Source organism: Marmota monax, unplaced genomic scaffold (assembly GCF_021218885.2).
Source record: "Marmota monax isolate L192 unplaced genomic scaffold, Marmota_monax_Labrador192_F-V1.1 WCK01_AAM20220418_F8-fsc00019, whole genome shotgun sequence".
Lineage (NCBI taxonomy): Eukaryota > Metazoa > Chordata > Mammalia > Rodentia > Sciuridae > Marmota > Marmota monax.
In genome coordinates, this window is record NW_026695242.1 from 17,981,071 (window position 1) to 17,993,309 (window position 12,239).

Here is a 12,239-nt window from a genome sequence, read left to right on the forward strand (position 1 = left end):
ATACCTGAGATTCAAATCTTAGTTTGATTCTGGACCTTTATTCAATTCCTGGGAGCATTCTCATTGTGTCTAGTTAATTTTCAGAGGATTCATGGGAGAAACTTGTCAGGTATAAGTTCACCAGTGGTTATAAACAAGAGCAAAAACATCAATAACAAACAATAATAAATTAGATAATACAAATAGAAAATAAGAAACTATACTTTTAGTTAACCTTATTGCTAGACAGTGAACTTGTAGCTGTGGTCTAGGGAATGTCCCAGGGACAAAGTGCAGACTGTTTTCATGTGAATAAATTAACGGCTCACTGTTATAAAGATGTTCTGTCAAATTCTGAAACCTCTGGGCCCAGAGAGGTCATTGTTTGACAATCCATCCATTGTTCAACAATCAGTTCACATTTACAGAAAGTAGCCAGGACCAAAGAAGAAGAGTGGGTATTAATTATGTGGATAGTTCCTTTTCACTACGATCAATTTCCATTGTATTACAGTTTCTTTCCAAAGTAACCTCATTTGAAAAAAGAAAATATTTTTGTAATGTAACATATACCATTAAGACTATAAACTTGAACTCAGTGAAAAGTATTATTCTTTTGATTGCAAAAGAGATTTTCCTAAGTATGTTCTGTTCTTTGTCTTGACCAAAAGTCCACATCTAATAAAGGGACATGGTAAGGATGGAAAGAAATGGAGAAAAGGAAACTAGTAATACTTTCATATGATAAATGTTGTCATTGTTGTTTGTTTTGCCCCCAGGAGATCAAGCCATTTAGAAAACATACTATTCTTGTAGTCCCAGGAGTTGGGACTGATTTGGAAAACATTTTAATACAAAAATAATAAGATAATAAAGCTTACAAAGGCAAGGGCTGGTGGCCGAGTGAGGAACAAGGAATACCATGAAGTCCAGCTCCTCGAAACCAAGAGTTATTGCTACTCTCCACCTGTCTACCTGTCTAGCTTACTGTCTAGCTTACTGTGTGAGATGTCACTACTCAGCTGTCCAATAAACAATGAACAGGTCAATTTGAATTAGATTATTTGGACCTAAATCTTCATGAAGTTAAGAAAAAAGTAAAGTTTGAAAAACTAGATGAGAGATTCTATTTTCAATATGACCTTCTATAAAATAATGAACTGGGCCAGAGTATGTGGCATTCCCTGTGATCCCAGCTACTCTGGAGGCTGAACAAGGAAGAATGCAAGTCCAAGTTCAGCCTGGGCAATTTAGGGAGACCCTGTCTCAAAATAAATAATAAAAAGAACTGGGTTGGTAGTTCAATGGTAAAATGCCCCTCGGTTCAATCCCCAGTGCCTAAATAAATAAGTAAAATAATAAATTGACTCACAGTGGCCTCAGGAAATGAGGAAAAGAGAGGGAGCCACATTCAAATGAGAGGGGAAAACGTGATCATGTGAAGTTTCAATATAAGGTACACTTGTCCCAGAATAACCAAGCATGTTATAGCAGAAATTGAAAGTCATGTCACCTAGATGTATTTTATTTTTATGTTTATTTATTTTTATTTTTTTGGTACTAGAGATTGAACCCAGGGCCTTGCACATGAGTGCTCTACCACTGAGCTACACCCACCTCCCCTTTTATTTTCTTTTGAGACAGGGTCTCCCTGTGTTTCCCAGGATAGCCTGAACTTTGTTATCCTCTTGCCTCAGCCTCTTGAGTACCCGGGATTACAGGTATGGACCACAACTATGGTCCATACCTGTAATTAACTATGATGTTAAAATTCTGCATTCAAGATGAAACCAATGTCTTGAGAGATTCACATTTAATAAGTTCTAACATAGTTTTTAAAGTCTTCTAATTTGTTTGAACTCTATGCATATTTTTGGTGCACATTTTATTAGATAAAAACACTAGGAAATATTTTTTTTTTCCTGAAAATTTCTGCTATTAAATAGCTTCCCTTACGGAAAGAATTTCCCTTACATCCTGAAGAAATACCACTCGATTACTGAGATTCTAGCTGTCAAAATGAATGTAAATCAAAGTATTGGTCTGGGGCTGTAGCTCAGTGGCAGAACACTTGCTTAGCATGTGTGAGGCACTGAGTTTGATCCTCAGCACCACATAAAAACAAACAAACAAATAAATAAATAAAGGCTTGCTGTCCATCTACAACTACAAAAAAATTTTTTTAAAGAGTATTGTGAGGCCGTATCCCTCCGCGGCGAGAGGGCCGGTGGGGGGAGTCGGCGTCTCTCTCCCCCGCGCCAGCTCCCGTACACGGAGCCGCATTCCTTGGCCCCCCCACCCCCTCCCTCGGGGCCCCCCGCCCCCCTCGGGGAAAAAATCCACCCCAAATCACTCGAACCCGAGGGAGGCTTCCTTTCACCCTCGGGGAGACGAGCTTTTCACGGTTCCCTCCTCTTCGTCTCCCCCCAAGCCCCCGTCCCCTCCCCTGCTCCCACCCCCTTCTCCCAGCGCCGGGTGCAAGGTCCCTTTAAGGCGACGGCGCCTTCCTCGGGTCAGACTACCGGCGGCGACGACCACGGGAGCATGGCGGACACCGACCTGTTTATGGAATGTGAGGAGGAGGAGTTGGAGCCATGGCAGAAAATCAGTGACGTCATTGAGGACTCTGTAGTTGAGGATTATAATTCAGTGGATAAAACTACTACAGTTTCTGTGAGCCAGCAGCCTGTCTCGGCTCCAGTGCCCATCGCTGCCCATGCTTCTGTTGCTGGGCACCTCTCTACATCCACCGTTAGTAGCAGCGGGGCACAGAACAGCGACAGTACAAAGAAGACTCTTGTCACACTAATTGCCAACAACAATGGTGATATGATCTGGACTTGTTTGAAAATAATGAGGGAATTGCTGGCAATCCTTTGGTCCAGCAAGGTGGACAGCCACTCATTCTCACCCAGAATCCAGCACCAGGTCTGGGCACAATGGTTACCCAACCAGTATTGAGGCCTGTCCAGGTCATGCAGAATGCCAACCATGTGACTAGTTCCCCTGTGGCCTCACAACCAATATTCATCACTACCCAGGGATTTCCTGTAAGGAATGTTCGGCCTGTACAAAATGCAATGAATCAGGTTGGAATTGTGTTGAACGTGCAGCAAGGTCAAACAGTTAGACCAATTACATTAGTCCCAGTGAGCATTGCCAGCTTTGTCACTGTGAAACGACCTGGGGTTACAGGTGAAAATAGCAATGAAGTAGCCAAATTGGTGAATACCCTCAACACCATCCCTTCCCTAGGCCAGAGTCCTGGGCCATTGGTGGTATCCAACAATAGTTCTGCCCATGGTGCTCAAAGAACCAGCGGACCGGATACTTCAATGAAAGTGACCTCTTCCATCCCAGTGTTTGACCTCCAGGATGGTGGACGGAAAATATGCCCGCGGTGTAATGCTCAATTCCGTGTTACTGAAGCTTTGAGAGGTCACATGTGTTACTGTTGCCCAGAAATGGTTGAATACCAGAAGAAAGGAAAGTCCCTGGATTCAGAACCCAGCGTCCAATCAGCAGCAAAGCCCCCATCCCCTGAGAAAACAGCTCCTATTACTTCCACACCCTCGTCTACACCTATTCCTGCTCTGTCACCACCTACCAAAGTACCAGAGCCAAATGAGAATGTTGGTGATGCTGTCCAGACCAAACTCATTATGCTAGTAGATGACTTCTACTATGGACGGGACGGTGGCAAAGTATCCCAACTCACAAACTTCCCTAAGGTTGCCACATCTTTCCGATGCCCACATTGTACCAAAAGGCTAAAAAACAACATTCGATTCATGAACCATATGAAGCACCACGTAGAGCTTGATCAGCAGAACGGTGAGGTGGACGGTCACACCATCTGTCAGCACTGCTACCGCCAGTTTTCCACGCCCTTCCAGCTCCAGTGCCACTTGGAAAATGTTCACAGTCCCTATGAATCTACTACCAAGTGCAAGATCTGTGAGTGGGCATTTGAAAGTGAGCCTCTGTTTCTCCAGCATATGAAGGATACACATAAGCCTGGGGAGATGCCTTATGTTTGCCAGGTGTGTCAGTATCGCTCCTCACTCTACTCTGAGGTAGATGTCCATTTTCGGATGATCCACGAGGATACACGGCATCTGCTCTGCCCTTATTGCCTGAAGGTCTTCAAAAATGGCAACGCGTTCCAGCAGCATTACATGAGGCACCAGAAAAGAAATGTTTATCACTGCAACAAATGCCGGCTTCAGTTCCTCTTTGCAAAGGACAAAATTGAACATAAGCTTCAGCACCATAAAACCTTCCGTAAACCCAAGCAGCTGGAGGGCTTGAAACCAGGCACCAAGGTGACAATCCGGGCTTCCCGAGGGCAGCCACGAACTGTTCCTATAGCCTCCAATGATACACCTTCCAGCGCCTTGCAGGAGGGAGCCCCACTGACGACCTCAGCTGACCCTCTGCCTGTCTTCCTTTATCCCCCTGTCCAGCGCAACATCCAGAAGAGAGCTGTTAGGAAAATGTCAGCGCCTTCTTCTAAATGGAGCGTCATGGGCCGGCAGACGTGCCTGGAGTGCAGCTTTGAGATCCCAGATTTCCCTAATCATTTCCCTACTTATGTACACTGTTCTCTGTGTCGCTATAGTACCTGTTGTTCTCGAGCTTATGCCAACCACATGATCAACAATCATGTTCCACGGAAGAGCCCCAAGTACTTGGCTTTGTTTAAAAATTCTGTGAGTGGAATCAAGCTGGCCTGCACTTCATGCACCTTTGTCACCTCCGTGGGAGACGCCATGGCCAAGCATTTGGTGTTCAATCCCTCTCACAGATCCAGCAGCATCCTGCCCCGTGGGCTCACCTGGATATCTCACTTAAGGCATGGGCAGACTCGGGACCGAGTGCATGACCGGAATTTGAAGAATATGTACCCTCCTCCTTCCTTCCCTCCTAATAAAGCTGCCACTGTGAAACCTGCTGGGCCTCCTGCCCCAGCTGAGCCCGAAGAGCTGCCCATCCCTGTGGCCCAGGCACTCCCATCTCCAGCCTCTACTGCAACCCCACCACCAACTCCCACTCACCCCCAGCCTTTAGCCCTCCCACCCTTGGCCCCAGAGGGGGCTGAATGTCTGAATGTTGATGACCAGGACGAAGGGAGCCCAGTCATCCAGGAACCTGAGCCAGCGTCAGGTGGCGGAGGCAATGGGGTTGGCAAGAAGGAGCAACTTTCCGTGAAGAAGCTTCGCGTAGTCCTTTTTGCCCTTTGCTGCAATACAGAACAGGCCGCTGAACACTTCCGAAATCCCCAGCGACGCATCCGGCGTTGGCTTCGTCGTTTCCAGGCCTCCCAGGGGGAGAATCTAGAGGGCAAATATCTAAGCTTTGAGGCAGAAGAGAAACTGGCCGAGTGGGTCCTGACCCAGCGAGAGCAGCAGCTGCCTGTGAATGAGGAGACCTTGTTTCAGAAAGCCACCAAAATAGGGCGTTCTTTGGAGGGGGGGTTTAAGATCTCCTATGAGTGGGCTGTGCGTTTCATGCTGCGACACCACCTGACTCCTCATGCCCGGCGAGCTGTGGCCCACACCTTGCCAAAGGACGTGGCAGAGAATGCAGGACTCTTCATTGAGTTTGTACAGCGGCAAATTCATAACCAGGACCTACCCTTGTCTATGATCGTGGCTATCGATGAGATCTCCCTGTTCCTGGATACAGAGGTGCTGAGCAACGACGACCGAAAGGAGAACGCCCTGCAGACCGTGGGCACAGGGGAACCTTGGTGTGACGTAGTGCTGGCCATTCTGGCAGATGGCACTGTCCTTCCCACCCTGGTTTTCTACAGAGGACAAATGGCTCAGCCTGCTAAGGTGCCGGACTCTATACTGCTAGAGGCAAAGGAGGGTGGCTACAGCGATGACGAGATCATGGAGCTGTGGTCATCCCGAGTGTGGCAGAAGCACACAGCTTGCCAGCGCAGCAAAGGCATGCTGGTGATGGACTGTCATCGCACTCACTTGTCAGAGGAGGTACTGGCGATGCTTAGTGCCTCGAGCACCTTGCCTGCAGTGGTTCCAGCAGGCTGTAGTTCCAAAATCCAGCCATTAGATGTGTGCATCAAACGAACTGTCAAGAACTTCCTGCACAAAAAGTGGAAGGAGCAGGCTCGGGAGATGGCAGACACTGCGTGTGATTCTGATGTCCTGCTTCAGCTGGTGCTGGTCTGGCTGGCTGAGGTGCTAGGCGTTATCGGGGACTGTCCTGAGCTAGTTCAGAGGTCCTTTCTTGTGGCTAGTGTCCTGCCAGGCCCTGATGGCAACATCAGCTCACCTACACGCAATGCTGACATGCAGGAGGAGCTCATTGCTTCCCTGGAGGAGCAGCTGAAGCTGAGCGGGGAACAGTCTGAGGAGCCCTCAGCTTCCACTCCCCGGCCCAGGTCGTCTCCTGAAGAGACAGTTGAGCCCGAAAGCCTTCATCAGCTCTTTGAGGGGGAAAGTGAGACGGAGTCTTTCTATGGCTTTGAAGAAGCTGACCTAGATCTGATGGAGATTTGAGTGTTGGGGTCTTGAGCGCTTGTGGAGTGGGGGTGGGGAAGTGGGGGAGGGGAGAGGGTTAGGGAAAGGGGCATACCAGGGTGAGGTACTTGGTTTATATTTTTAATTTTATGCCACCACCACCCCCCCAACATTGACTTACACATCCCTGTGAATTTGTGGATTATTAGAAAACTAGTAGTGATCACGTCTGAGCCAAGGAGCTGGCCCATTGGTCATTTACTTCCGCTAAAGTTTTTTGTGACTTTTTTTTATTTAAATTACTGTGTTTGGTATTTTTCTGATAAAAATCAAGAAAAAGAAAAAAAATCCTTTATGGGCGAATGTTAAATTGTTTTGGTTCCCCTTTTACCTCAATTGTACCATAGTACTTCTGGGTTTTTTGTTTTACTGTGTGGCCAATGTCTTTGGGCATGATGCTATCTAATAACCATTGTCAATGTGAGGACATTTCTGAAGATGGGAAAGACAAAAGTATGTAGCTCACAAACTGGTTTATATATATATGGATAAAAGAAACTTTTTTCATTGTGGTCTTAACACTTTTATATAAAAATGAAAATGGAAAAAAAAAAAAAAAAAGAGTATTGTGATACTTACAATTTTAATCATCAGTAAAATCTGCGTTTGTTAACAAATTTGGAATGATATAAACTTGTGCTTTCCAATGATTCATACGTAGTAACAAGGGGAAGAACCAAACAGGAATTACCCAAATTCCTGTTTTTAATGAGCACTTCCAATGAGACAGGAATGTGTCCTTCAGTGAAAGATTTGTGTTGTTGAGCATATAAATTACACATTCTCATTAAAATGTTCCATTGACAAATGTAATTTTTATTTGATTCACGTTTGTTAAAATAATTGCTTAGAGAAAGTTACAATCAGGATAAATTACTTTTAAATAAATGGAGAGGAGCTGAATGTGGTAGCAAACACCTTCAATCTGGAGGCTGAGACAGGAGGATGACAAGTTCTAGTCCAGCCTCAGCAACTTAGAGATCCTGTCTCAAAATAAAACATAAAAGGACTGGGGGTGTGGCTCAATGGCTTAATCACCCGTGGGTTCAATCTCTGGTACCAAAAAATAAATAAAAAATTAAAAAATAAATATATGAAGAGGGAAGAAGACCAGGAGCAATAGGACCACTTTCTGTAGTTTCTGATATAATAGAGACAACCACCTTCTAAAAGAAAGGGCATGAGGAATAGGAACAGCTTCACCCAACCTTAACTGGTAGGATCATACTGATGTTTGTATGTATTTCTCTCCTCTCTTTTAAAAATTATTATTTCTATTATGAAGAGCACATAAAACTTCTACCCACAGTTTAACAAACAGTTGAAAGTGATTGCCAGGGTAGCCATACAGAATAAGAAATGAAGCTCCAGCCTTTCCCTTCCCCTGCCCTCACTTAGGAACCATGATCCTGATTTTATGGCCACCAATCTTGTTTTTTTCTTGATGATTTACCACTGATACTATGGCAACTCAGACATACACCCTGAACCATGCCCTTTAACTTGTTTTTCTACTTTATACAAAAGTACTTAAGTGGTGTGTTTTCTCTTGTTCCTTGCTTTTAAAAAATAGAATAGTATGTTTGTGAGATTCCTGTTTTGTAGCCATAGTTTAATTTTCATTACTGTGTAATATTTCATTGTGTGACTATGCTGCAGGTTACCTACTACTAATAGGCACTTGGGTTGTTTCCAAGTTGAAGATATTATGAATGATGTTTGGATGTGTGTCCTGGTACAGATAGACTGATGTTACTTTAGAGGTTGTACTTAGCAGTGTAATGGGTGGCTATGAGTTATAATCACACTTAAATATTTTCTAAGTAGCATTTACATGATCTTATTTGATAATAATCATCATTTGAATGGACAATGATATTCCATTTGTGGTGAACTCATAGTTTATTTAGCCAGTTTTCTTATTGTTGCTTTTAATTTTTTTTCCTATAATGAAAATGACACAGTGGATATGCCTGATGGATATGATGTATGTGTTTATCTTGTAATAATCTTAAGTTTATGGTTTTTTGACTTATGACTTATTATTCACTTACTCAATTATGTTTTATCTACTTTTCTATGTGTATAATATTACAGATTAAGCATTACTAATCCAAAAACCTCAGATCCAAAATGCTCCAAAGTGTGAAATTTTTTGAACACCAACGTGACACCAATGGAACATTCCACACTTGACCTCATACAATGGGTTGCAGTCAAACCACAGGTGCACTAAAAATATTGTATGAAATTACATTTCAGGCTATGAAACATAAGTGAATGTCTAGTTTAGACCTGGGTCCCATCCCTAAGATATATCATTCTGTATATACAACAATTCCAAATCTGGAAAACTCAGAAATCTGCAACACTTCTGGTCCCAATCATTTGGGATCAGGATTATTCAACCTGTACTTCAATTGATTAAAAAAAAATAAATTAAATTGAATTAAAAAAAAGTCTTACCAGGAAAGGGTGTGGTGTGGGGGGCAGGGCAAGGCAAAAAAGACTGCAGTGAAGGCTTTTGAGCACAAAGTCTTTATATTTAAGACATGCCATTCCTGTTACCAGCTCAGCTTAGACTTATTTTGCTCTATTTAAGACAGAAATGATGAAGAGGGAAGCAACATCATGGGAATGAAGCTTTACTGAGCATAAAAAGAGTAGCACAGGGGTTTGGGTTTCCAGGTGCACTCTTGTAGAAACAAGGGTGGGCTTATACAGACAAAAAGGTGGGCTCCTGCAGGCACATGTCTGATCAGTTCTTTGTTCTCAGCACTGGGAGCAGCACTTGACACTGGGGATCTGCTCCTGTGCACTGGGTCTTCTGCAATAGGCTGGGAAAAAACAGTTGAGGTGCCAATAACCCCTACTTCAGGAAGGTCATATAGAGGTCAAGTTCAGGCATACTGCTCTTGTGGGGGTTGTGGGAAAGTGTGGATGAGGAATCAACAGGTCCTGAATCTGGTCATTGGTGGAAACATGTTTTTTGAAAGAAGTTTGTGTTAGGCAGGAGTTGGGGAATGGGGTCCTCCCAGCTCTGTCTCAATTAGCATAGATTAGCCAAAGGAGAATTGGTTGAGGGATATAGCAGTCATATTTTAAAGACTGTTGTTAAAAACTCACTCTTCCATTTTTTTTATTTCTGAAAGTGATACAAAATCCTAAAACTTATAATACTTAAAAATCAGTGATACAATCTGATGAGTTACTTACTTTCTTACATTACAGAAATTTTCTTTGTGTGTGTGTGTGTGTGTGTGTGTGTGTGTGTGTATTGTTTTGCCACGAAGATATTGAAGCATTTGTTTTAAAATATTTTTTTAGGAATTTTTTTCTTTAAAAATTGTGAATGTATGCCCTGCCAGGAAAACTCTAGAAGTCAGCTGAATGTTTCTATTAAATGTTAGGTTTTAGCCATACAGTCTGATGAAATGAAATTAAAATGTCCCATTTTTTCCAAAGTCCACTCTTCAACATCTCCTTCCTGTCTACTTTTGAAAGTTATTTTAGAGTTTCTGCAGGCAGGCTCCCCTCCCCTCCACTACCTCCAGTACCTCAAGGTCCAATTAAACCTTTTAATATGCTTTGACACAGGAGCCAAGGTTGCTAGGAGACCACCTGTGCTGAATGTACTTGACCTAGCAAGAGCAGACTGAGGAAGAAAAACAAAAACAAATAAGGAGCTCCTTACCTACTACTACCTGGGATTGATTCAGGTGGGTTTAATTCAGAGACGTGGAGGAAATGAAGCATTTGATGTCCTATTCAGTGACCAAAACATGAAGGAAGAACTTGAGGAAAGGTCAAAGAAAGAAAGACTTTTTATTGTTGTTTTTAATTTTGGGCTGATGGCATGGCTCAGTGGTAGAGCACTTGCCCAGTAGGTGTGAGGTCCTGGGTGTGATCACAAACATCAGGGAAAAGTTTTTTTTTTTTGGTCATTACCTATCTTTTCCATGTCTTCAAATCCTCATTTCCTGGTAATACCAACTGTACAAGCTAGAGGAATGGCAACTTCATAAATGCCAATAAAATGCTTAAGTGATAAATAACTGAAGATCTTTCATAAGTAAACTGCTGATGATGTGAAAAGAGCTGTTTCTCTTCTTTAGAATGAAAGGAAGTTCAGCATTTGTCATATAGACCAACCATGATGACCATGACATGGTGAAAGTGAATTGGGGGAAAATATTTTAATTCATGTTTGGTTTCAAATAGGTACAAAGTATTCCCTAGAAGACATATCTTCATCACTGTATTTTAATAATGCAAATATTAGGTTGATTGGAAAGAATCTAGATTATGAATGTGTTCACTTGTGGATACTTTTCTCTTTTTCCCCCTAGGGAGCAGGAAAATTCTGAATATGACTGGAAAAAGTTGGATATTAATTTCTACTACTACCCCCCAAAGTCTGGAAGATGAAATTGTGGGGAGACTTCTAAAAATTTTGTTTGTTTTATTTGTTGACCTAATGTCTATTATGTATGTTGTTATAACTTCTTAGAAAGCTGACAGACTTTACATGTGCATTTCAAATTAAATTCCAGTGAATAAAGATTTGTATTTTAATATGTTGAGTGATTTTTAATTTGATGATATCACCAATTCATCCTAGAAGCCAACAGAATATTACAATAAAAACAACATTGTGCATTCGTCAGTATTGTATGGTTTATAAATAAAGTTCACAAAGATTGAAGTGGAAGTTCTTCCCTCAAAATCAACACTACTGAGTTATAAGACTTCTTGATTTTTAAACAATGTTTTTATTTAGTATATTGACTAAAATTTGTAGGTCATATTATAAGTGTAGTTGATTTTTAAGGATCTATGCCTATGTGAAATTCTATATTTTTCTATTTTAATGCACCACATGTAACATCCCAGAAGCACAGTTTTGACATACAAAACGATAGCTTGTGTTCATTTTCTTATATACCTGCTTCAATAGTTTGTAGATAGATTGTTTTTCTTAACCTTGGGAAATTAAAAGAGAGAAATATTTCTACCAAGAAAGACTTAAGAGTTTGAAATGGAAATATTTAAAATAGATTCTTTTAGGAAAACAGGACATATAAGCAAAGAGGGGGGAAAAAGTGGATGGCCTGTGCTGTCATCCTATTTGGAACTACATGTGCATTGTATGCCATAAAGGCTTACAATAATCCTAGGAGACAGGTGTGTGTTGTCCCCATTTTACCCGTGAAGAAACCAAATCTCAGGGGGACTATGCCAGATTAAGTCCATAACCAGGAACTGGAAGACCTAGGTCTTGAGCCTTCCCAATCCATGGTATCAGATTCTCTCCAGAGGAAAACAGTAACATGTTACTAAAATAATATAATTAAAATCTAGAGTTTAATCCTTTTTTATTAATAATAATGCTCCATTTATGTTCCTATTGCTGCATTTAATATTGCCCATGATTATTTTCTTATTCCACATTTAAAAACCTTTTATCAAGAGGAAAGATTAAGAACCAGGGGTGCAGCTCAGTGGTAGAGCACTCGCATAGCATAAGTCAAGTGCTGGGTTCTACGCCCTCATTGAAAAAAAAATGTTTACATTTTTCTCATGCCTAATCTGAAAAAATTCATTCTATTGCCTTGTTTTCTTAATTCTCTCAGTTTTAGAATATAACTGTTGGATTGATTTTTAAGCTTTTGAAAAACAAGGTCTCTCTCTGTCCTTTAGACTTTTTCTTTT

At 41.9% G+C, this 12,239-nt stretch overlaps 1 protein-coding gene across 1 annotated transcript; it reads left to right on the top strand.

Annotated features, from left to right (window-relative positions):
- The first annotated feature begins 10,066 nt into the window (after nt 1–10,066).
- LOC124076123 (myoregulin) lies at nt 10,067–11,037 on the top strand. The gene is made up of 2 exons (XM_046419924.2): nt 10,067–10,246; nt 10,877–11,037. Exon 2 carries the CDS (start codon nt 10,897–10,899, stop codon nt 11,035–11,037), a length of 141 nt encoding a protein of 46 aa, XP_046275880.1. The 5' UTR covers nt 10,067–10,246; nt 10,877–10,896.
- The last annotated feature ends 1,202 nt before the right edge of the window (nt 11,038–12,239 follow it).

Bases quoted from the DNA above. Each gene is read 5' to 3' on its own strand.
- LOC124076123 (XM_046419924.2), top strand. From the start codon at position 10,897: ATGACTGGAAAAAGTTGGATATTAATTTCTACTACTACCCCCCAAAGT.